The sequence below is a fragment of the Crotalus tigris genome, unplaced genomic scaffold (assembly GCF_016545835.1).
Source record: "Crotalus tigris isolate CLP2741 ecotype Arizona unplaced genomic scaffold, ASM1654583v1 scf7180000017980.1470182205:1502881, whole genome shotgun sequence".
NCBI lineage: Eukaryota > Metazoa > Chordata > Lepidosauria > Squamata > Viperidae > Crotalus > Crotalus tigris.
The window spans coordinates 506030-530666 of record NW_024096756.1 but is presented as its reverse complement, the minus strand read 5'-3'; the positions used below and the strand labels follow the sequence as shown (position 1 = coordinate 530666).

The 24637-nt window shown below is 37.9% G+C and overlaps 1 protein-coding gene across 1 annotated transcript in view; it reads left to right on the top strand.

Annotated features, from left to right (window-relative positions):
* Positions 1-24350, top strand: part of PROS1 (protein S) — a 38675-nt gene extending 14325 nt beyond the window's left edge. Inside the window, exons 4-15 of the mRNA XM_039345859.1 lie at positions 40-126; positions 2019-2141; positions 2255-2386; positions 3374-3499; positions 12567-12688; positions 13622-13740; positions 15776-15965; positions 17400-17567; positions 20104-20272; positions 21634-21785; positions 22826-23042; positions 23918-24350. Of these exons, the coding sequence (XP_039201793.1) occupies positions 40-126; positions 2019-2141; positions 2255-2386; positions 3374-3499; positions 12567-12688; positions 13622-13740; positions 15776-15965; positions 17400-17567; positions 20104-20272; positions 21634-21785; positions 22826-23042; positions 23918-24099 (1787 nt within the window). The 3' untranslated portion in view covers positions 24100-24350. The remainder of the gene's footprint in view (positions 1-39; positions 127-2018; positions 2142-2254; positions 2387-3373; positions 3500-12566; positions 12689-13621; positions 13741-15775; positions 15966-17399; positions 17568-20103; positions 20273-21633; positions 21786-22825; positions 23043-23917) is intronic.
* The last annotated feature ends 287 nt before the right edge of the window (positions 24351-24637 follow it).

Genomic DNA, 24637 nt, shown 5'->3' with positions numbered 1-24637 from the left:
TATTGCACATCAGTAAGCAGATGCTTGATGCTTTCACAGACTGTCTGGCTTCATTCAGAACTGGAATTTTCAGAATGCCATCACTGACTCCAGATTCTCCAGCTGATCTGCGTTCCTGTGTTACAAGTAAGATTTCCTACACATTTTATACTTTCTGAACTAAGATGGAAACTATTATGCAAAATAATTGCAATTAGTAGCATTGATTGCATTAATGCAGTGGCTCCCAACCTTTTTTATACCCCGCACAAAATTTTGAAACAGTGGCAACAAATTATACATATAGGCTATAAACTTTGAAAACCCAAATTTGTGCACCCTCTGAAATATTGTCTTTCACCCCTGGTTGGGAACCACTGCATTAATGCATTTACCTAATTCCTGTAATGCAACAGTGGGAAGTATTTTTTTTTAATAAACAAATACATGCAGAGTCTGTGAAAGAAATTGGTGAGGAACAACTTGAGTGAAGTTCTTTTCTTCCTGGCTTTTCTTCTTGATAAGGCTTTCTTATATGTAATGATGAAATTATTGTCTGGTTTCAGATTACATAAGGAAATTAAAAAGATCCAAAGTACAATTTATATATTTATTTTTAATTATCTTACCTGAGGACTGGACTGCTGCACTAAAGTTTGTGCAATCTCAAATTAAATTGTGTTCTTATTACTTCTTTCTTGATGTTTCTGTATTGTCATTAAAGACTCTGGGGATGGAATCAGTGATAGGCATGCCTGAGCATGTTATCTTGCTAAATAGTATCTAGTGAGAATCAGTGCTCTATTTGATATTCATTTTTTCCTCATAACACAAGCTATTGTGACAACAGGAAAAACAAAACAAACACAAATCTAGCAAATCTAAGGCTTCCCTAGCTTAAACATTTTGTAATGAAACAAATTTGCTTATAGCCTCAGCGGAGCAAGTGCTGCAGGTTAACACTGACTGAGTTCAGTGAGCTAAAATATGGTTTCTTTGTTTATGGCATAATCTACAAATACATTGTGGTTCAATGACTTCTCTGGGAAGAAGGATGTCTGAGAATTCTCTTTCATTCAGTTTTCTCACAGAGGATCCATCAGGCTAAAGTAGCATGGACTTTTTATTTTATTCATGTCTGGTTCACTCACTATGACCAGTCCTGGGCAAACACCTATTCATATAATATAATTTGGCAACTTTAAGTTGTGGAGATTTCAATCCCAGAAATCCCTAACCAGCCAGCAAATCCATTCTCTTCAAAATTGTCTGATAAAATGCATGTTCTAATATTTTTTCAGGTCATTTATTGTATAGCACTTTGTAAGAGGCTTCCTTTGATAACAGTTTAAGATTTTAACATGGTCAAAATGTTTAATTTCCTGATTTCACATCAGTCTTTAAAGACACCCACAGGCTACTTTAATGTCACAATGTCCACTTCAAATTGCTGGTTTGATACCTAAACTCCTATTGACTTACGACCCAAAGGAACTACTATGCTTATATAATCCTTCTCAGGGAGCTCTTCTGGTGATACTATCACCAACTGAAATGGAGACATCAAGAACAAATAATAGCAATTTAGTAGTAGCAATTTTGCCTCTGTGATTTCCTTCATGCAGAGGTTTAAACAAATTTTCTGCCAATCTAGCTAGTGCTAGTGAAAAAAAGAAACCTTTTCTGACAGATTTTTTTATTAATTTATATGGAGAACAAGAACAGATGATTTTTTGGGTATGATTTTTTTATTCTCAATAGAGTATTTTATTGTGATAATGCTGTAATTATATTGCAAAGTTTATAAATAAATTCAATAAATGGGCAGCATTCACTTACAAAGAGATTATAAGTTGTTCTGAATTGCATCTGAGAACAATTTGAAAGGTCCTGCAAAAATTAAAATAGGATCTGTAGGATACAATGACTTTTATCTTCAGTCATTGAAGTCCTTTGTAAGGATGAAAATGGAGAAACAGAATTAAAGGAGGGCTGGTTATAATATTAGAACTTTTCTGATTCTGTAATCTTCCCTGCAGTAATATCAGACCAGTGTAATCCTCTGCCTTGCAATGTGGATGGCTATGAAGAATGCAGAGATGGACAAGCCACATTCACATGCACTTGTAAACCTGGATGGCAAGGAGATAAATGTGAAGAAGGTATGGTCACTAAACTAATTGATAACAGGGCATATCTTTTCACCATATACTTCCATGTTGAATATGCACGTGGAAGTTCAGCATATGACAATAAGTTGTTTTCCCCCCACTAGATATAAATGAATGTGATGACCCCATAAATAAAAATGGAGGATGTGATCAAATTTGTGTTAATTTTCGTGGAAGCTACCGCTGTTACTGTGAAGATGGTTATTATATACAGCCAAATAAAATGGACTGCAAGGGTAAGGAAAAAGTCAGAAAGTACAAATGACAACACACTGGAAACAAAAACTCATTTTATATTATGAAATAAGACTAAAAGGCCAAATTGTAAGAGTCATAGTGCCAGCGGTTATACAAGCAGGTTTCAATGCCCCTGTTCTGAACATTAAATGGGAACATAGGAAACTGTTTTGTATCAAGTAAAACTTCAGTCATCTAGTTTAATGTTGTCAACAACAGCACTCCAGCTTTCAGACAAGATTTCTACCAGCCTATCAGTCTATATTTGGAAAGCCCTCCGAGCCCTATCATGAAACCATGAGCCCTTCTAACTTCTACATCATAAATGACCAAGTTCCATCAGTTTCCATTAATGCAATGGAAAACTAGTATGTTAGCATGTTGACACAGTGTTTCAGTCAATCTACTATGCTTGTTAACAAATTTAGTCTATACTTACATGAGTTCTTGCTTTGACTTAAGATGATTTCCTTACAAAACTTCATTTTTTTCTTCACCCCATGTTAGGCCATAGATAAGGATAATTATATTTAATTAAAAGTAGAGAGTGTATATACCTCCCCAAAAAATACCTGCTTACATATAATCCTTTTCATACATGTTGGATATGCATTTTATTACTCTATGGTCCATGCTAGATGATATTAATGGAGTTTCAGAAAGGCTAGCTTAGAATGAGTGCATGAAAGAAATCTCTCTTGGACAATTCATGGACAATTAAATTAGCAATAATATGGAAAATGAGATAACTATCCTTAACAATTTCATGAACATTTTAGAATCAAATCTTTATAATTAGTAAAATGTCCATATCCTGTTAACCTTTGCATTGTTTGTGTTTCATATGTTCATATTTTCAATAACTGCTTGAGTAAGTTAATATTTGCAGAACTTTTCCAGCTTTATTCCATTGTATAAAATTGCAATAGAATGAAAAAGTAACAATTTTCTTTTCTGGTAAATTAATGCACATTGTATATGTATAGACAGGAATGAATGCATATTGTATCAAAACATTTGTGGGACAGCACGGTGCAAAAATACACCTGGGAAGTATGAATGTGAATGTGAAACTGGTTTCTTCTACAATTCAACTACAAAGAAATGTGAAGGTATTTATTTTAAGTAGATTCCTAAACAAATACTAATTTGTTTTTTGCAGAAAATTCACTATAATTTTCTATAAAAATAATTGTCATTTTGATTTCATATAAATTCTCCAGCTTGTAAAGGAATGTAGAATCCACATATGGGTTGATTTAGTCTTCTAACCCAATCAGACCAAACAATCAAAGTTGCCACGCCTCTGCAGGGTCTGACCATGCCCCAGTTTCGTTTGGTCTCAGCCCTGAAGAGACGTGAGAATTTGGCTCCCAATTTAGATTCAGAAAGGTAGTTATTGCCATTTGTGGATTCTCTACCGTTTTTTTCCTTCTTTGGGGGGGGGGGAATTGGTTCAGCTCTGGGCTCAGTGCTGCACCATTTCTTCTCTCTTTAATCAATTCCCTTCTCTGTTGAGTTTTTCAGAGGCAGACAGCTCATTACAGACAGTTGCCTCCTCATTAAAATCCACCCCCCACCCCCTCCCAGGATCTTTGCTGTGAATACGAAGCTTTAAACTATTAGTTTTTGGCTGAAAACTCTCAATCACCTTCCTGGGTTCATTACCAATTCAAACAACCTGCGGGCGCCATTTTGAGCCTCTAGAAGGCTCGATCCTCACATTACTCAAGTACTTCTTTGTTACTGTTGATTGTCAGCTGTAAATTACCCAAAAAACCCACAGGTGAACTGTTTGACTAGAAGAACTTATTACCAGATTACTTGCAGAAGAGGATCTTTTCTCTCAGCTTGTTTTATCTCTCATTAGATTGTTGCGGCCGCCATTTTGGGCTCCGCCCAATCGCACACATTAAATTGACTGCTTTGACCTAATTACAGCCTTTTCAGTCACAAAGCAACTTACTTATTTGGTGATTCTCCCTACGTGGGGGGGGGGGAAATAGGAGTTCTAATTACACTCTTTTAGGTCTTCATTACCTCGTGCTTCAGCTGCTTAATAGGCGCCATCTTAGGTTACCTAGTGGACATAAGGAAAATACCTTGAGGCTCTCACTCCATTTTATCTAGTAATATTCCAGACTGTGTGACTTACCAGTACCTTTCAAATATCCAGTGCCAACAGATTGGACTGCTGCTTGCCTTGCCTGTTTTCCGCTGTCTGCATAGTAGTCGGCACTTACTGTCCCAGCCGTCACTAAGTGAGACATGAGGGTCAAAAAAATAAACAAAAATAAAAATTGAAAATTAATTAAAATAAAACAGAATTAAAATAAACAAGATATATATCTATATTCATATATAGACTTATCTTTAATTGACATTTGATACTTTTTCGGCCAAATTGTCTATTACAGTGGGCCTGAAAAATTGAATAGGGAGGAGAGCCCCTGAGCGTAGCGCGGCTTATATCGTGTAGTGACTCTGTGCTTAACGGCGGGCCGGACCTCACAGACCCTCGTGCAGGCCTGTACCACCCAGGTGGGCTGTGGCCTTCCTTTCTCCTGCAGACCAAGGGCCGATCCAGGGATCTCCTGGTGAAAGCCTGCCCTTTCTTCTCCTGCAGAACAGGACTGATCCAGGGATCTCCTGGTGAACACCTGTTGTTTCTTTCCTATTGTTTATTTCAATATGGCGGATAACACCGTTTCACAGGCTTCCACCTCCAGTGGAAATGTAAAACGCAAGCCATCCAGTCAGGATACACCTACAAAAGCCAAGGCCAAGGTCAAACGGACCTCTAAGGCCGATGACAAGCAAGCAGATAGCAGACATAGGGCCCTGGAGCGACAATTCTCCAAAGCCCAGCGACAGGCAGGAGAGACGCAGCTTATCCCCTCCCCTCCTCTTGCATCCACATGAGGGGAGCATCGGCCTTCCCCTTTTACATGGGCTTGGTCTCCCGAGCAGACCCTGGATCAGGGTTCTTTGCTGGGATATGAACGGGACCATCTGTCCCTCTTTGAACGAGAATTGAGATTACAGGTCCAAGATTCAATTCCAGCTGCTGAGCCAGGACCTTCCTCAGTGTCTTGTGGGTCTCAGGGGGAGGTTACTACAGTCGTCCCTCCCCCAATCCCATTCAGCATCTTTCATGCCGACGGCGGGTCTTCAGGGCCCCAAACATCCTTCATTTACTGTCCAGCTCCAAGCCATGATCTCACAGGTGGTGGCTCAGGCGATGGCAGCTTCAGGGAGGGCCATTCCGGTCCAAGGACCATCAAACCCCCCTATGCCCACGGAAACTATGGATCCCAGGGAGTGTGTGATCTCAGATCACGGTTCTCCACCTCAATCTGAAGGGAGCGAGATATCGGATTATTCCGCACAGATACCGGAAGAAGGCATGTGGTCAGACGGGGAAGACATTCAGGTGGAGGCCACTCCTATGGTAGGGGTGTTTAATCCAAATTCCTTCTATTCTCTTTTACAAAAGGCCTATGTCACCGGAAAAATTGAATCGGTGAAACCACAGACAATGGATCAGGACTCTGGACAGAGTTCTGACCCACTGTTTCTGGAACCGGTCAAGAAGAACCTGCAGATACCTTGTCCCCCCATGTTTCTCAAATCCATTCAGGATCAGTGGGGATCTCCTGGAAGTTTCTCTGCTCTTGGGGGATTAGATCGTAAGCTCTTAGATATAGTCCCTTCCCTCAATGATGTCCTCGAAGTTCCGGGTGTAGATGAGGCTCTCGCCCTCATACTGTCAGACACCAAAATCCCAGGAGATATGTCGGAGGCCCTTAAGCTGAGGACAAGAAGTCTGAGATTTCCCTCAAAAGGACCCATCAGGCATCGGCTTGGGCTATAAGAGCCTCAACATCTAACTCCTTCGCCAGAATCGCATTAATCTGGCTCAGGGAATTACAGGCCAGAATATCCCCAGACGAAGTAAGGGTTCACCAGGATGTCACTAAACTAAGGGCCGCACTGGAATACATGGGGGATGTGTCTCTGCGGTCGGCCAAATATTCGGCTCGGGCCATAGCTTCCAACGTGGCCGCACGCCGGTTGTTCTGGCTAAAAAATTGGAAGGCTGATACGAGGCACAAATGGAGAGTAGCTGCAGCACCATATCAAAAGGGTCGCCTTTTTGGAGAGGCTCTCACTCCTTACCTGACTGAAAACAAAGAAAAGTTGAAGGTACTAGCTCATATTGTCAAAAAAAACGGGCAGACATTTTTCTCCATACAGCCGGTGTCCGTCTTTTAAGTCTGGCTCAGACCGAACTACCTGGAGTGGGTATCGGCCCTTTCAAGCAGGGCCGGACTGCTCATCGGACCAGTCCGGCTACAGAGACAAGCCAAAGCCACAATTCCAGGCTAAGCGGCCCTTTCGCGGCAGAGGAGGTCATCCTTTCCGAAAGTCAAAGTGACTTGAGGCAGATTCCCCCCATTGGCGGAAGACTGGCACTATACTTCCACAAATGGGAAAGCACCACCATGGACAATTGGATTCTAACCACTATCAGAGACAGACTGTCTCTGGAGTTCCTTCCACTCCCCCCTCGGCTCTTCATCTCCTGCCCCCTATCCCGAAATCCCGTGAAACAAGGTCTCATGGAGGAGGCCATTCGTCATCTGTTAAGCATAGAGGCAATAGAGCGGGTACCCCCAGATCAATGGGGACTAGGTTTCTACTCCATCCTATTCGTGGTACCAAAGGCCTTGGAAGGATGGAGGGCGATTCTAGACCTCAGAGCTCTAAATCGGTACCTAATTTACCAAAAATTCAAGATGCAAACTCTTCATTCTATTCTGGGCAGTATTCGGCCAGGGGACTTTCTTACATCCATAGATCTGACAGAAGCTTACCTTCACGTTCCCATACATCCAAACCACAGGCGTTTTCTCAGATTCAGGTATTCCAACCATCACTATCAGTACAGGGCCCTGCCATTCGGCCTATCGTCAGCTCCAAGGGTTTTCACCAAAATCCTGGCGGTTCTCGCCGCACAGCTCAGGTTGGTACCAGTCCGCGTTCAGTGCAACTTGGACGATATCCTAATCCAGTCATCCTCGGCACTGAACACCCGATCAGACATGGCACTGATTATCAAGACACTCCAGGATCATGGATTTATGATCAACTTCCCAAAGAGCCATCTGAACCCAGCAAACCGTTTGCTCCACTTAGGCGCAATAATAGACACCAACCAGTGCCGAGTTTTCCTGTCTCAGGAGCGTCAGCTCAGCATACGTACGATGGTCACCAGGGTGCACAAGGAGAAACGTGTAACCCTGATCCTACTGTCACAGCTGTTAGGGAAACTGATCTCATGTATTGCCATAGTGCCCTGGGCCAGACTTCATACGAGACAACTGCAGTGGTTTCTACTCCCTTACCAGAAACCGGGTGTAGCATGTTTTCCACAGAGGGTGCAAGTCCCACCACAGACACTCATGTCCCTCATCTGGTGGTTATCCCCAGCATTGTCCAAAGGATCCCTGTTCAGAGAACCGACTCGGGTAACCTTGACCACAGACGCCAGTCTGTTTGGATGAGGGGCACATCTGCAATCCCATTTCTCCTAGAGGCGGTGGTCCCAACAGGATCTCAAGAAAAATATCAATTGGTTAGAATTCAGAGCCATACACCTAGCACTTCATCATTTCCACAAGAAGTTGGCGGGTCGCCACGTGCTGGTTCTGACAGACAACGTGGCGGCAAAGGCCCATGTCAACAGGCAGGGTGGCACTCGATCATGGATTCTAATGTCCGAGGCCCAGTATCTAGGGTCATGGGTGGAACAGAATCTGTTGTCCCTAAAGGCGGAACACATCTCAGGGGTGGAAAACGACCAGGCGGATTTTCTGAGTCAATTTACGATAGATCATTCGGAGTCGCGTCTAGATTCCTGTCTCTTTCGGGAGATAACTCACCATTTCGGTCAGCCCAAAGTCGACCTGTTTGCATCCCCTACGAAAGCCCAGCTTCCCCAGTTTCTGTCTCGGTACCCATTCCAGGGTTCGGAGGGAGCAGACGCCCTCCGCAGCCCTTGGCCGGTGGGCCTTCTATATGCATTTCCACCCCTTCCCTTGATCCCAGCTGTCATCAGGAAGCTGTTACAGGAACGGGCGGAGCTAATTCTTGTGGCCCCATATTGGCCGAGGTGTCCATGGTTCGCGGATCTCGTGAACCTTGCCATAGCCCCCCCTTGGCAAATCCCTCCAGAGAGGATAATTCTAACGCAGGGGATCATACGCCACCTGGACCCGCAGTGGCTACAACTAGCCGCCTGGCATCTGAGCGCCAGTTCCTGATGTGTGGATCTTACTCTTCAAGGGTGATAGCTATGATCCAAGCTTCCAGACGGCCAGCGATGAACCGGATCTATGATGCCACTTGGAAGAACTTCTGTGACTGGTGTACCTATAAGGGTTTGTCTATCTCTTCTGTCACTATTCCAGTGATTCTTGAATACCTCATGGATGGAGTGGATAAGGGCTTAGCGCCCAACATCTTGCGTAGACAGGTGGCCGCTCTTTCCACGGTGTTCACCTGTGCCAACACCACTCCATTGTCCCATCATTCCAGGGTCCGGTCCTTTATGAAAGGAGTCTCCAACACCAGACCTCCGTTAGTACACAGGTATCCATCTTGGGAACTACCTCGGGTTCTGCAGGCACTCACTAGGTCTCCCTTTGAACCTATAAGGTCTTGTCTTCTTCACATTTTGTCCCACAAGGTGGCCTTCCTAGTAGCCATCACGTCGGCGAGGCGCGTGTCAGAGCTGGCTGCTCTTTCAGTTAGGGAAGACCTGTGTATCTTCTATCAGGACAGAGTGGTGATGAGGTTAGATCCCTCATTCATTCCCAAGGTGAATACACTGTTTCACCGGGCTCAGGACATTGTACTACCAAACTTTTGTCCCAATCCTTCTCACACACTAGAAAAGCAGTGGCATTACCTAGATGTACATAGGGCATTGCGTCATTACATTAAGAGGACAGCTTCTTTTCACAAATTGGAGGCATTGTTTGTCTCTTTCCACTCAGCTTCCAAGGGACAGAAGGTTTCCTCCTCTACTATAGCCAGGTGGATCAAGGCCTGTATCTCTCAATCTTACCAGGCTTACTCTTTACCTGTCCCAAGCCGCCTGACAGCGCACTCTACTCGTAGCGCTTCCATGTCGGCGGCATGGCAGACTCAGGCATCCATAGAGGACATCTGTAAGGCGGCTACGTGGTCGTCCCCTTCACCATTCATTCGCCACTACAAACTCGACAAGCTTCCGCAGAGGCCGCTTTTGGCCGTTGGGTTTTTGGCCGTCGGGTCCATTTCAGCAACGACACTTAACCAACCTGCTTCCCACCCGTGGGGCTTTGGTATGTCCCATAGGGGCTTTGGTATGTCCCATCTGTGGATTCTACATTCTTTTACATGCTGGAGAAGGGGTGTTGTCTTGCCTGAACACCTTTTCTCAGCATGAGGAATGTAGAATCCACCCCCTCCCTGATCATTACTAGCAGTTAGGTTAGTGTCAGCAGTTCGGAGCCATCAGGTCACACAATCATTCGCTTCGCCCTTTCGAAACTGGGTCATGGTCAGACCCTGCAGAGGTGTGGCAACTTTGTTTGGTCTGATTGGGCTAGAAGACTAAATCAACCCATGTGGATTCTACATTCCTCATGCTGAGAAAAGGCGTTCAGGTAAGACAACACCCCTTCCGTGTTACAAAATCTACATCATACAAATTTGCCAAGTCTAGGTTCTTATAGAATAAAATGTTATTTATATCTAAAATGCAAAAATTAAATACACTTTTTAAAATCACATGCGCACCAAACACATAGACCATAAAACATATAATCAAGCAGTGCTTTAAATTAACAATTTTAGGGAATGATGAAATTCAGAGACCAAAAATTCATTAAATTTCCTTTTCCAAGATTGGATTATTCTGTACACCTTTATTCGTGATTCTTTAGGATACTAGGAATCTCCAGCCTGAGAAAGGCCAAAAGAGATCCATAGAATGGGTTGTATAAGGGGCATTCAGCCTTGAGGAAAAGCCTTAAAACCTGGCTATGCAACTGGCATGGGGTTCTGGAGAAGAAGCTGCTGGCTGGAGATAATTGGTACATTATTGGTACATACCCGCTTCTTGGAAAACTTAAAAAAGTGAAAAAGACAGCATCTCCATCAGATGGATTTTTAACTGGCTGACAAATCACAGTCAAAGAGTAGTCCTTAATGGTACTATGGTACCCTGTCTACATAGAGGAAAGTAAGCAGTGGAGTACCACAAGGTTCTGTCCTAGGCCTAGTACTCTTCAACATCTTCATAAATGACCTAGATGAGGAAATAGAAGGGGAACTTATCAAATTTGCAGGTGACACTAAGCTGGCAGGAATAGCCAACATCCTAGATCAGGAGTTTCCAACCTGTGGTCCTGTTGGTCACCTGGCCACAGGAATGAGTTATCAGCCTCGTTTACACATGGGCAGGAGAGCTAGTGCCCTGCCAACATCATGCGGGCACTAGTGCCCTGTTTGCGCACACATGTGGGAGCTAGCAGCCCATTTGTGCACATGTGTGGGCGCTAGTGGCCTGTTTGTGTATGTGCATTAACAGAGGGATTCAATCAAGATCATGTGAGATACTAATACCACTCTATAAAGCATTAGTATGACCACACCTAGAATACTGCAACCAGTTTTGGTCTCCACACTATAAAAATGATGTTGAGACTCTATAAAAAGTGCAGAGAAGAACAACAAAGATGATAAGGGGACTGGAGGCTAAAACATATGAAGAACGGTTATAGGAACTGGGCATGGCTAGTGTAGTGAAGAGAAGGACCAGGGGAGATATGACAGCAGTGTTCCAGTATCTGAGAGGCTGTCATAGAGAGAAGGCAGATTAACCTATTTTCCAAAGCACTCGAAGGCTAGACGAGGAATAACATGGAAACTGATCAAGAAGAGATTCAACCTGGAAATAAGGAGATATTTCCTGACAGTGAGAACAATTAACCAATGGAACACACTGCCTTCAGATTTTGTTGGTGCTTCATCATTGGAGGCTTTCAAGAAAAGACTGGACTGCCACCTGTCAGAAGTGGTGTAGGGACTACTGCTTGGGCAGGAGATTAGACTAGATGACCAACAAGGCCCCTTCCAACTCTTCTCTTCTCTTCTCTTCTATTCTCTTCTCTTCTATTCTATTCTATGCTATGCTATGCTATTCTATTCTATTCCCATTCTGAAAATGCACCCCATCCATTTCTTCCAAACCCTTGTTTTAGCTTGTTTTATTTTTATAATTTTAATCCATTTTTATATTTATAAGTGCTGAACAATTGTTTTATCTTGATGTAAGCCACTTAGATATATCTGAACTACAATATTGGCAGCAAATAAATTTGATAAATAAATAAGAAAATTTTAAAAAGTTTTAATGCTGCATTTCACATTGCTCTGTGCCTCTGAATTCTGGATTCTGTTTGGCCAGCACAATAGAGAACTCAATTTGATTCATCAAGACAATATTTTGCCCTGATCAGCCCTCATTTTGTTTCTGGAAAATTGCTTCCCAAGGCTCCCCAACTATTCAGAATTTGCACATAGATGTACATATCTTCAATACAGTTAAATTGAACTGCTGTTTCCTATATAAAGATAATGAATATATGCAGTGTATACTGTACATTCCAAACACTATACTTAAGATGTTACTGATTTTTATAAATTGTGATATACAGTAATATCATAAAACTTTGAGTATTATTGCACAATAAACATTTATTGTTATTATTTGTTACATTTCTCTACACCTAGCAATTTCCTTAGCAAAAAATACCTTACTGCCCATCAGTAATGGCATCCTACCAAACATTTAGTAAGCCTTTGTTGTTGTTATTGTTATTTATGGCCTAAAATTAAAAACCTGTTATTTATGACATCAAGTTGACTGCATTTTGTTTAACTGGTAACTGATTATTTTAAGTCTGCAGTAGAGGATTACCTGCATCCATTTTTTATAATACATGAATTCTTAGGTGCCACCTAAATGTGCATTTGTGTTATTCTTTCAGTTCTTCAGTTTCATATTATTTATGCATGATTCTCAAGAATTCTGGCAGTTGATTCATTTTCTCCATTTCCCTGCAGATATTGATGAATGTGCTGAAAACACTTGTTCCCAAATCTGTGTTAATTCTCCAGGAAGCTTCACATGCTATTGTGATGGCAAGAAAGGTTTCAAGCTTTCTAAGGATATGACGACTTGTGAGGTGAAATATAATTATCATTTTCTTATTTTTCTTGATGCCCGGAGACAGCTAAACATCTTTTACCATCCATTTCTGCACTCTATCTGATTTATTGATTTATTCATAACTTTGTCTCTCCCTGTATTCAAAGCAGCTTATTTATATTCTATTCTATTTTTATTACCTAGACTTATATTCTTCTTTTCCTCTAAAATTTCAAAGCAGCATGCTTTAATTATATCTCCACAACAACACAACAACAGTTCTGTAAAGTTAGTTGGGGGCTTAAAGAAGTCACTTGGAAAGCTTCCTTGGCTAAAGATGGACTTGAAACAGAATTCCTGTATATTAATAAAATATATGTTCTTATTACTTGAAAAACCTACATGACATAGGATCAGTTTACTCGAAAGACTGCCTTCTGCCAAGAACATCTGCCCACCCCACATGTTGCCACAAAATTCCTTTTAAACTTCTAAAATATAGTTTAGAATATAGTATTGTCATTAACCATAATAAAATACCAACTAATTATAAAGGTTAGAGTTTATCCTGAATCCAAATTATGTCAAAATTAGATAAACATTATTCATTCTACAAACAACTGGATGGCTTTAAAAAAAGAACAATGCAAGTACAGGGAGCTTGATTTGGATTCAGGCTCTGATACTTCCGTAGGAAGTAGGATCAATGAGATTTTTAGTTTCACTGCAACGAGCAGGAATAGGAGACGTTATATAAATTGCTATTATAATTGACAATATATGATTAAATCTTCCTTTCTTGCCTATTTTGTGTTTTCTCTCTAAGCTTGCAATTTATTTTTGAAAACAATGAAAATATTAACTGTACAAATGGTTATATACTAATAGGTCTCAACTATGGTAATTAGATTTGGAGAAGAAGAGTTTGGAAGAATAATTACCTAATGTTTCTTTTGCCTGTTATTTCTAGACCGTACCAGATTGTCTCCCTTTGAATCTTGAAAAAAATTATGAATTGCTTTATCTGGCAGAACAATTTATTGGAATCCCTGTTTTGTATTTAAGGTTTAGATTGCCAGAAGTTACAAGGTGAGTAGATATGAGTAAGCATGCAGATAAATGCAGTTCTGTTGTTTGTGATGAGTATATAACTAGCTATAAGCAGTTTTATCAATGCCAGTTAATTGTATTTTATAACATTTTTTCCTGATAGATAAAATAACAAAAAGAGCAAAACCAAAGAAAAGAGAATGCACACATTTGCACACAAAATAAACTAAATAAAATAAAACAAATATAACAAAGGTTGCAGTAGTTTCCTTCTTCCCCATCCCCTCCATTTTTTTTTCAATACCAGCAATGCTGCTTAAATATTTTCACACTATGTTTTGGACATCTGTCATTATTATTGACTTCTCTTTGAATCAGTTTAATTATTTTTAATACTTTATCTTTTTCTTCAAAAGCCATATTCTGTTTCTTTGCTTACCTTATTATGTTATCTATATATATGTCTATGTAGCTTTCACATTTGGGTAAATTTCTGCAGTGCATACCTATATACATGTGTACATACATATATATGTCTGTATGTTAAATTGCGATGGTTTTCATTTATATTTTCTGGACACATCTAATATTTGTGATTTTAATTCAGATTTTATTTTGGAATTTTCTGGATATTTGGATGCATTTCCTTTTGGTACTTTTGAGTCTTTTTACAGAATCATTGCATGCAACAAAATGTTCCTTCTTTGTTGTGGCTAATAATAATAATAATAATAATAATAATAATAATAATAATAATAATAATAATAATAATAAAGTTGGAAGGGATATTGGAGGTCATCTAGTCCAACCCCCTGCTCAGGCAGGAAACCCTATACCATTTCAGACAAATGGCTGTCCAGTCTCTTCTTAAAAACTTCCAGTGTTGGAGCATTCATCGTTTTTGGAGGCAAGTTGTTCCACTGATTAATTGTTCTACTGTCAGAAAATTTTTCCTTAGTTCTAAGTTGCTTCACTCCTTGATTAGTTTCCATCCGTTGTTTCTTGTCCTGCCTTCAGGCTCATTGGAGAATAGCTTGACTCCCTCTTCTTTGTGAATAACTTCCTGAGATATTGGAACACTGCTATCATGTCACCCCTCGTCCTTCTTGTCATTAAACTAGACATGCCCAATTCCTTATATGTTTTAGCCTCCAGTCCCCTAATCATCTTTGTTGCTGTTCTCTGTACTCTTTCTAGAGTCTCAACATCTTTTTTACATTTTTTACATTTCCAATATTTATTTTGAAAATAATTAATGGAGTTATACAGGTAGTCCTTGACTTACAACAGTACATTTAGTGACTGTTCAAAGTTACAACTTTGACTGATGACCATTTTTCACACAACCGTTCTTCACACTCATGGTTACATGATCAAAATTCAGATGCTTGGAAACTGACTTATATTTATGATGGTTGCAGTGTCTTTGGGTCACATGATCACTTTTTGCAATCTTCTGATAAACGAAGTCAATGGGGAATCCAGTAATGGTGTTACTAATTTAACAAGGGTAGTGATACACTTAACTGTGTCAACAAAGGTCATAAAATGGGGCAAAAGTCATTTAACAAATGTCTCACTTAGCAACAGAAATTTTGAGCTCAGTTGTGCTCATAAGTCAAGGATTTTTGTAAAAGATTTTTTTTTTACCAATTTTCCATCACATTGTAGCATCATGTAAATGTTACAGCTTTTTCTTTAGTTCTTCGTTATTCCACTGTTATTACAGCTTTAAAGTTTTGCACCCATTTTATCATACAGTTAATTTGTGCTGTGTACATTTCATATTTGAATAACAATTTGTAAATACACATTAATAAATTATTTTGATTCTATGTTTTTCAAATTTTATTTATCTCCCTCCTTTTTATCTGAGATCATTTTTTATTTTTCAAGTTATTTGCAAATGCATTAACCATGAAAAATCTCATGTTCATTAAGCAATTCTTGTTTTATCTTTAGTCAGTTTTTTGAGTCCAGATGTATCATACTGGCGTACATGTAACAACATTCTTAATGTATATATCCAGTCTTCCTGCTGCATCCTTTTTAGGCTTGCTTTTTCTCAACTCAGATTTTCTGCAGAATTTGATTTCCGGACTTATGATAAGGAGGGTGTGATACTATATGCTGAAACCACAAACAGTACAGCCTGGTTTCTACTTGCTTTGCGTGAAGGAAAGATTGAAATTCAGTTCAAAAATGAGCTTGGGACAAAAGTAACAAGTGGTGGTAAAGCTATTAATGATGGTTTGTGGCACATGGTAAGTCTTTTTCAGCAAATGAGAAACAGATTCACTATTGTGAATTGAGAAGCCATATAAATAACCTAAACATACAGAAAAGCAGCTTTATGAAATAAGCCTTTTTTAAAGTAATGCACTCATAGTATAAATCTGTCACTTTGTTCAAATGAAATAATGTCATGCATTTTATAATTCTTTAAACCATAGGCCCTGACTTCCATCAGGATTTTAAATCCAGAATTTAAAAATTATTAAGACATTGATTGTTCATTCTTAGAATTATTTTATCATTTACTGTAGAAGCAAAGGTTTCAGTTGCTTGAAAAGATTTCTTTAAGAGCAAATAACACCGCGGTATAATAATAATAATAATAATAATAATAGTAAAGTTGGAAGGGACCTTGGAGGTCATCTAGTCCAACCCCCTGCTCGGGCAGGAAACCCTACACCATTTCGGACAAATGGCTGTCCAGTCTCTTCTTAAAAACTTCCAGTGTTGGAGCATTTACTGCTTCTGGAGGCAAGCTGTTCCACTGATTAATTGTATAGAAAGGTATTATATTATACCTTTATATTATATTATATTCTGAAGTAATTAACAAGAGACTGAGATTGTCAGACTGAATGGACACGTTACATTCCCTTCTGTAGATGCAAAGGTTATGTACAAGAGCTAAATACCACAATATACATACATCTCTAACATATTTTTCATAATCTGAATTAATAACCTACCTACCGAGAACAATAATTAGAAAGTCATTTTAGTTACTGTGCACAAGGGTATGGCCATAGAGCATCGAGATATTTTGCTATACTTTTTGGCTTAGTACCTTGCTAATAAAAGTAGAGAGCCCTCTGTACCAGATTATTCTATTCCATGCCAGTTCCCAATTTCAGCACTTTTTCCCCAAGTAATGCTTTTCTTCATTTCTTGGCCCAGCCTGTCATTGAACTAATAAGTCTTTAACAGGATAACATAGTCTAGTGCATCTCAGATCATCAACTACCAAAACAATAAAACTTAATCAGCCAGCACTGATTAGTACTGTCTTAGGGTACTATCACCTTCCTCCATCATCAGCCTTCCACTTTCTAGAGTTACCTTAGGTTTTACCTTCCTTGTCCTGCTTAGAAGACCCTGCCCACCTCTTTTTGTCTTCTATGGGGAATTAAACTAATTCAAACTAGTTGTTATATTTATCAGTGTGCTAAAACAAAGTATGTATTAGGGGTTCTGGATACATGAAAGGATGCTAAGGGCCCATAGGGTTTTGCAAACTATATTGTGCCTTCGCATGGTAAACTGGCTAGTGTGTTTTTAGCAAATGTTGCTCTAATTATGTGAATCCTTTCAACCAAATCAGGATCTTATTGCACACACATCATTGTTGCTGGATTGGAACAGATTCTCAGCATTTATATACTTTGGATAACTTTTTTTGTATTTAGATCTCTGTGGAAGAACTAGAGCATAGCATCAGTGTGAAAATAGCGAAAGAAGCAGTGATGAACATCAATAACCCAAGACCTCTTTTCAAGCTTTCCAATGGCTTTTTGGACACAAAAGTGTATATTGCAGGACTCCCTCGCAGAATGGACAACAGTCTCATTAAATTGGTAATTTTTGTAGCATTTGCTGGGGCATCATATTACAGTAAATTTAGGTATAGCAATTAATATTTAGATCTTTTTTCTTTTAAACTCGTTCTCATAGAAATATTATGTGTATATTGTATAATATCAAGTTTAGATATTTATTTTTAGAAAATAGAATGTAATACTAATGTACACCTGCCATTTTTAAGACTCTTGTTAATCTAAGATTCTCACTAAGAATTGATTATAATTTATTGAATTCTTACCAGCATAACTATTTTACTTGAGAATCCAGGAAATCACAGCTCCAACACTTTTAAAGAACCCAGAACTATGAATGGCTGAGAAAAGGCTTTAAATGTGGTGAAATGCACACACTTACACACATATACTATACTAGATATACACACTTATTTGAGAGTCAATTGCCTCCTAGGTTCACATGACATCTATAGAATGAGCCCACAACCATAAACAATGATGAAAAAAAATTAGGTTTTTTTCCTCCATCATATTGTTTCATAACTTTCAGTGCACAGGTTTTGTCTATTATTCCATGCATAAACAGGAGTGAAGTGATCTGTCCTGAAGGAGTAAAATTTGAAGAAGTATCTCATTAAGTGCTACAGCTTCGAAAAGGGTTGCTTTTATTTTATTTTTTTACAAACACTTATACTGAAAGTACTGATGCATTTTCATGAGCTAGAGTAGCATTTGTCCTGCAGTAATTTGGAAATAAATTATAGCTGGAATAAGGAGCTTCAGTTTTAAGCATTCAATGAGATAGTTGTAAAAAGACAATAAGGATGTTTGCTATTAGAAAAAAAGAAAAAAAAACTATGTCTCTTTGCAAAGACATTCTACCATGCAAAGCGCTGTTCCAGAGGGAAAAAATGTATATGCTTCCTACTTCATAAAGGGCAGAGTTGCTAATAGCAGAATGAAATGGCAGAGAAGATTAATAACAGTTTAATCAAGCCTGAAGTAACAGTGTAAACATAAATAACTTTCATTGTACTACTTATGAGATTCCATTATTGCTACTTTGAAAATGTAGGCATATTAAAAATTTAAGATTATCTACTGAGTTATCTGCTTTACAACATTTTTATCTAAAGAAAATTTGTTTTCATTTTTTTTCACACAGAAAATTGGGCATTTGCAAGTTCTACAAAAGACTGAAAAATGCTATGCACTAAATTTCAACTGATCATTAGTTGGCTATTTGCCTGACATTCAGAAATCATATCCAGCTTTCAGCAAAAAGATATGTTTGATCCCAGCTGTTAGTTATGCTTGCAAGCGTTACACTGAAAGTAATTCTTTATGTCCCCTCCTACACTGGCCTTGGAAGTCCAGTCATGTATTTTCATATTCCAAATTTTTGTGTGAATCAGTTGTTCCTCAATGAACAAATGGTGTACATGGAAAATATTGAAACACAGCTTTATGGAATCCTAAACCAGGAAAATAAGTGACCCTTCTGAGAATTATATCCCCAAAGGTTAGCATAAAACCTGATCTGCAAAAGAGATTGTTGTATGTAATTTTAGATAATCAGAACTTTAAGCATATACTGACAGCTGTTGTCACCTAGGAGCTAAAGTATGACTTAGTAAGTCATACTTTAAACTATATTTTGGTGTTGGTCACATTATTTGAGGTCATAAAAACAACCAAATCTCAGAGTTCCATTATATGAAGATAGAAATACATTTGGTTATGGAAAGCTTTTTAACACTGCTTTGTGTTAGTGTTGCACTATATAATAAATTAATGAGTTAGATTAAATCAATGAAAAATCTGTGAAGACAATTTAAAATGATAGCTTCTAGGGCACAGACTATTTATTTATAATATATAGTTACTATAAAATATATAGTATAGTATAGTTACTATAAAAAGGCAGTGCATAACATCTGAAAGAAATGTTTCACAACTTTGAAAGCACAACACACTTCTTTAGCAAATGTTTTAAATATCCCTGATATATATAACTTGGCAAAATAGCATATTAACCTTTTATCACAAGATTGACTAGCAGAGAAAGGCTAGATTTCCCTGTTTTTTCTTTGCCTACCTTGCATAATTTTCTGATACAAATAGTTCCTTGTTTATCATCCACTTGTTCAATAACCAAAGTTACGATGGGGCTGAACAATTCCATCACATGATGTCACTCCTTATGATCATTTAGCTTAATGATGGTGTATCAATCCCAATTACCATTTGGTAAGTGAGAACTACCTATATCTACAAAGGAAAAGACTTACTGTCCTGAAACTAGCATTGTTTTCTATGAAGCTAGTTAAGAGATGATTTATTCTTCCCAAGTAACTACTCTTCCACCTTTAGAGAAATTCCTTGTTATCTTTTGTAGCTAATGAATACAAATTATCTTTTGGAAATTTCTGAAATGATGAACTAATAGAGTATGATATGAAGAGAAAGAAATAGATGCTAGCATAAATATTTAAGTAGATTCCCAGTATGCAAATTCCAGTCTTGGATAATATTCCTGGAATGACATAATCAGTTCTATAATTTTTTTTTACAGATTAACCCCCGTTTGGATGGGTGTATTCGGGGTTGGAACTTGTTAAATCAAGGAACCTCTGGTGTAAAAGAGTTAATTCAAGAGAAGCAAAGCAAACATTGTTTAATAAATGTTGGAAAGGGATCTTACTACCCTGGCACTGGCATGGCAAAGTTTCACATTAGCTACAGTAAGCTTGCTTGTTTAACACAATTTCTAATCATAAACTCTGGATAGTATTGTTGCATGTTTGTGTGTGTGTGTGTGTGTGTACATTTGTGTGTATAATCATAATCATAAGATCATAAAACTGTTAAATATACAGCATGGCAAAACATGTATCCCAAAATAAGCCTGATGAAGAGGGTTGTTTTTGCTTTCTTCTTCAATGTTAATAGGGAAGATACAATTTTACATTGGGGCAAAGTATTCCATAAGGCTAGAGCAACCATGGACCAGACACTTTTTCTTGTCCTCGCTCCCCTAGGATTGTTTGACTTATTATGTGCCACTGTTAACTCTTAGCAACCACATAGACCTTTTCTAGGATCCTTAGCTTTGTGATAGATAGGAATTTATAACATGCCTTCTCCATTCAGATGTGCAAGATAGACAGATTCTCTTTGGAACAGAAAGTCCCTCAAATAGCCAGAAGCCATCATAAGCTTCATAGATGATAGCACTTTGAATTTTACCAGGAGACCTATAAGTAACATATGTCTATAGGAGACCTATACAATGACCAGAAAAGTGATTTTAGTTTGTTGAATTGGTTTTCTTTTGTCAGTACTTTAACTTCAACATTTTGTTTCTGAATATTCTTCAAAGGCAGATCGAAACAGTAATCCAAACAGAAGATGCTGAGGTTGTGAGCTATTGTACCTGAAGTATCTGGGCCCAAGAATGACAATATCTGGAGTTATTTTTTTTGCAAGACTTCAGAAGTGGCTTGCTTATTTCCTAGAACTGAAAGAGAGTGACTGGCCCAAGGTCACCCAGTTAGTTTCATAGCAGATTAGGATTAGAACGCATGGATTCCCAGTTTTTAGCTTGGTACCTTAATTACTACACCAAACTGCCTGTACCTAAATATGGAGTCTTGCCTACAAGGCAGGTGTTTCTGCCCAAATATTCTTGTAGGTCATAGCAGAAGTATTTCAAAGCTATAGCCCTAATGTGTAACCGTCCTAAAGTGTTGTCATGATGTATCTATCCAGGTTATTGGATGAAAGCTGCTTATGATGGATTACCTCTTTTCTGCAAATATTGCAAAGATACGTGCTGGAAAATAACAGAAATATTTCAAGATTTATATTGAGTCTGTTTATCAGTTTGAGGCAGGATAGAGAAATACATAAGATGGCTCTTCAAAAAAAAATCTTACAAGTAGCATTACAGTACATTTTTAAAAAATATATGTTTCAGGAAAGAGTAAAAGAATCTGTTTCAAAAGATTTTTTGTTTGTGGGAAAGTTGAGAATAAATGATTATTTTGTAACTGGCTAATACAGTCTTTTCTCTTGCTTTCTGATTTATTTTAAAATAAAACAGATAACATTTCAAGCAACACAGGTGATTGGTTAATAAATGTGACAATGGCTATCCGCCCATCCACAGGCACTGGAGTAATGTTTGCCTTGGTTTCAGGTGAAATAGTTCCTCTTGCTTTGTCTATTGTGGATTCCAACTTAACAAATGTACAGGTACTTTTTTCTCCCACTGTATGTATGCCTAGTACCTCCAAGGCACAGGGGAAAAATAACTAGGAAACTTTTTAGTTCCTTTGCTATGAGAATGTGATGCAAGTAAGATTCAGTAGACTTTTCCCTAGCTTAAGCCAGATAAGGAATTGAGAGGCAATTGTGTTTAGACATGTGTATAATTAGTTTGATTTTGACAAGCAAAAATTAATATTTTTCACCAACCATAGGGAGATTGAGATAAATGACTCATTCCCTCTCCCCTCTCCCTGGTCACGTCATTCAGAATGTCCCCATAGGGAAATTGCTTGTTTGAAATAAATCTGTGGATCTTTATAAAAAAATCTTTTTCTGATTTACATCTTTACTGTGCAGAATTTTCATGAAAAGATAATTAAAAGAAGCACTGACTTCAGGATGGAGGTCAAAAAAGTTAAGGTGGCAGTTTCAGCAGCACAATTTGAAGTCCTGGCATTTATTTATTTATGTATCATATTTATATGGCTGTCCATCTTGTAAAATGTGACTGCATGCATGCATGCAACAAATTTGACAGGGCTTTGATCATTCTGGCATCCTGATTTTTTTGATAAGACAAGACCCCAAATGCTTCTGATTAAAAGTAAGCCATCTGCTGTAATATGATATATATTTCTGGAAACATGGTTCTTCATGTCAGAAATGATTTTGTTTACATTTAGAAAATAGTTTGAAAAATGTTGGTGCTAAACATTAAAGCAAGCACATCAGGGCTGCAAAAATGGTAAATTTGTATTTAATTATTTCTTATGATTTATTGGAATGTTACTAAGAAATATAAGTTGATTTATTCAATTATGAATTTTACATTCATTGAATTATCACTAGTCTTTAAATATTCACATTTTTAGTATTTGTTCTTGTGACTTAATTGAAATACATTTAGTATATGTTTGGTAAGCTATTGCATTCATTATATAGGCTTTTAAAGCTTTTCTGGGAATGGAAAAATGAAATATAAACTGAAATTGATTACTCCCTCTTATTTTGCTTCTGAATCTCAGGAAATCATCGTATCCATTCAGAATGTCATTGTTGCTCACTTAGACTCAAGAAATTTGTGTACTTCAAAAAGAGTGCTACTCAGACTCAGGATAAGTAGACAGCAGCTTGAACTTACAGCTGATTCACATTCAGTTATCACCTATTCAGGACAACATCTCTCTGTCCTTGAACAAGCAATTAATGAATCTGTTGATACCTACCTAGGGGGCATTCCTGGTAAGTCTTGTTTTTATTGACTTTCAGTAAATATTTATAGGATTAAGTCTCCTAGAAGAATCCTCTCCAACACTCACCAACTGTAGTGGGCTGACTTTCCATGAAATTCTGAAAAATACATAAAATATCAGCCTTGAAATGATGAAATTTCAGTTTTTCACCTACAGAATAAAGGTATTTAATTGTGTGCATAGGTCATCTTAGCCCTGAGAAAATCAATTAAGAACTTCTTCAATGTAGTAGACTGAGTTGGTTCATCATAAGGCATGGATTTCATACTTTGTGTTATGCAACACCTAGTGGTTCTTATTAAAACAAATTATTCCTTACACAAAGTTTAATAATTTGTATCAGTGGAAAAATGAGCTATAATACATTATCAGAGGGGGGAGAGAGAAGCTGCACTAACACATCCACATTTTGGGCTTTCCACAATACATTTGTAGTGGATTCATCTAAAAAGGAGAGCCTATTTGATTTCTTAGGTCGAAATTCTAAACTATCTAAGAAACATATCCATCTACAGCATAATCTCTTCTTTAGATACTATCTCTGATTTATAAGTAGGAATCAGTAGTAACAATTCTATGTTCTCTGCCAAACTATTAAGTATATTACCAATACCATTAACTGTGAGACTTACAGAAATATAGGTTCCCTATTGCTGAGGTAATATTGTAATGGGATGCCAAGAATCAGTTTGAGATCAGTTTATTTATTGCAACTATAATTGTACTACAGTGATGACAAAATTCTTTCAGAAAAACTGGATTTGACTCACATATCAAATACAATTTTTCTTTTAAACATTTTTATCCTGTTAACTTGTTTTTTGACTGTGTGAATTTGTATTAACTGTCCTCTGTTTTATTCAGATGTTCCAGTTGAGGCAACTCCAGTCACAATTTTTTACAATGGCTGCATGGAGGTGAAAATAAATGATAACGAGTTAGACTTGGATGAAGCCATTTCCAAACAGAATGACATTAGATCCCATTCATGCCCACTACTGTTGCAACCAAGGCCTGAAGTCGTGGATTCCCTTTTTGATTTTTAAAGTCTACAGGAAAACCCAGATTGTTCTGCACAAAATGGATTGAACTGTAAATGCTCTTTTATTTCTGACAATCTATTTTCTGAACATGTACATCTCAAAAATATCTCCAACATGAATGGACAGAACCAAGGTTAACCTCCCATCAGGATAGCATTGCTGATGTCATTTCAATATTTTTAGTTTTATAATTAACATATTTTGTATTTTACATGTGTTTTGGAAAAATAAAAAGCTGAAAACATCTACTTGCACTTAATTTATGTATTCTGGTTATTAAAATAGGATATTTCATTTTTTCCAAAGAACAATGTTAAAATTCTTTGATCATTTGAAAAGGATAGGATAGGATATAAACTCTTAATCAACATCCATTTCCTTAATCTTACAATAATGTTTCAAGGATAAGAGTCAAACTGACAAAAGAACAAAGCATTTGTGAGCAAATTCAAACAAATATGGGTCTTAATTTATTATATTAAATGGATCTAATTTCATATAAGCTTTTTAGTTACAGCAGTACTTGTTAAACAACTATTGC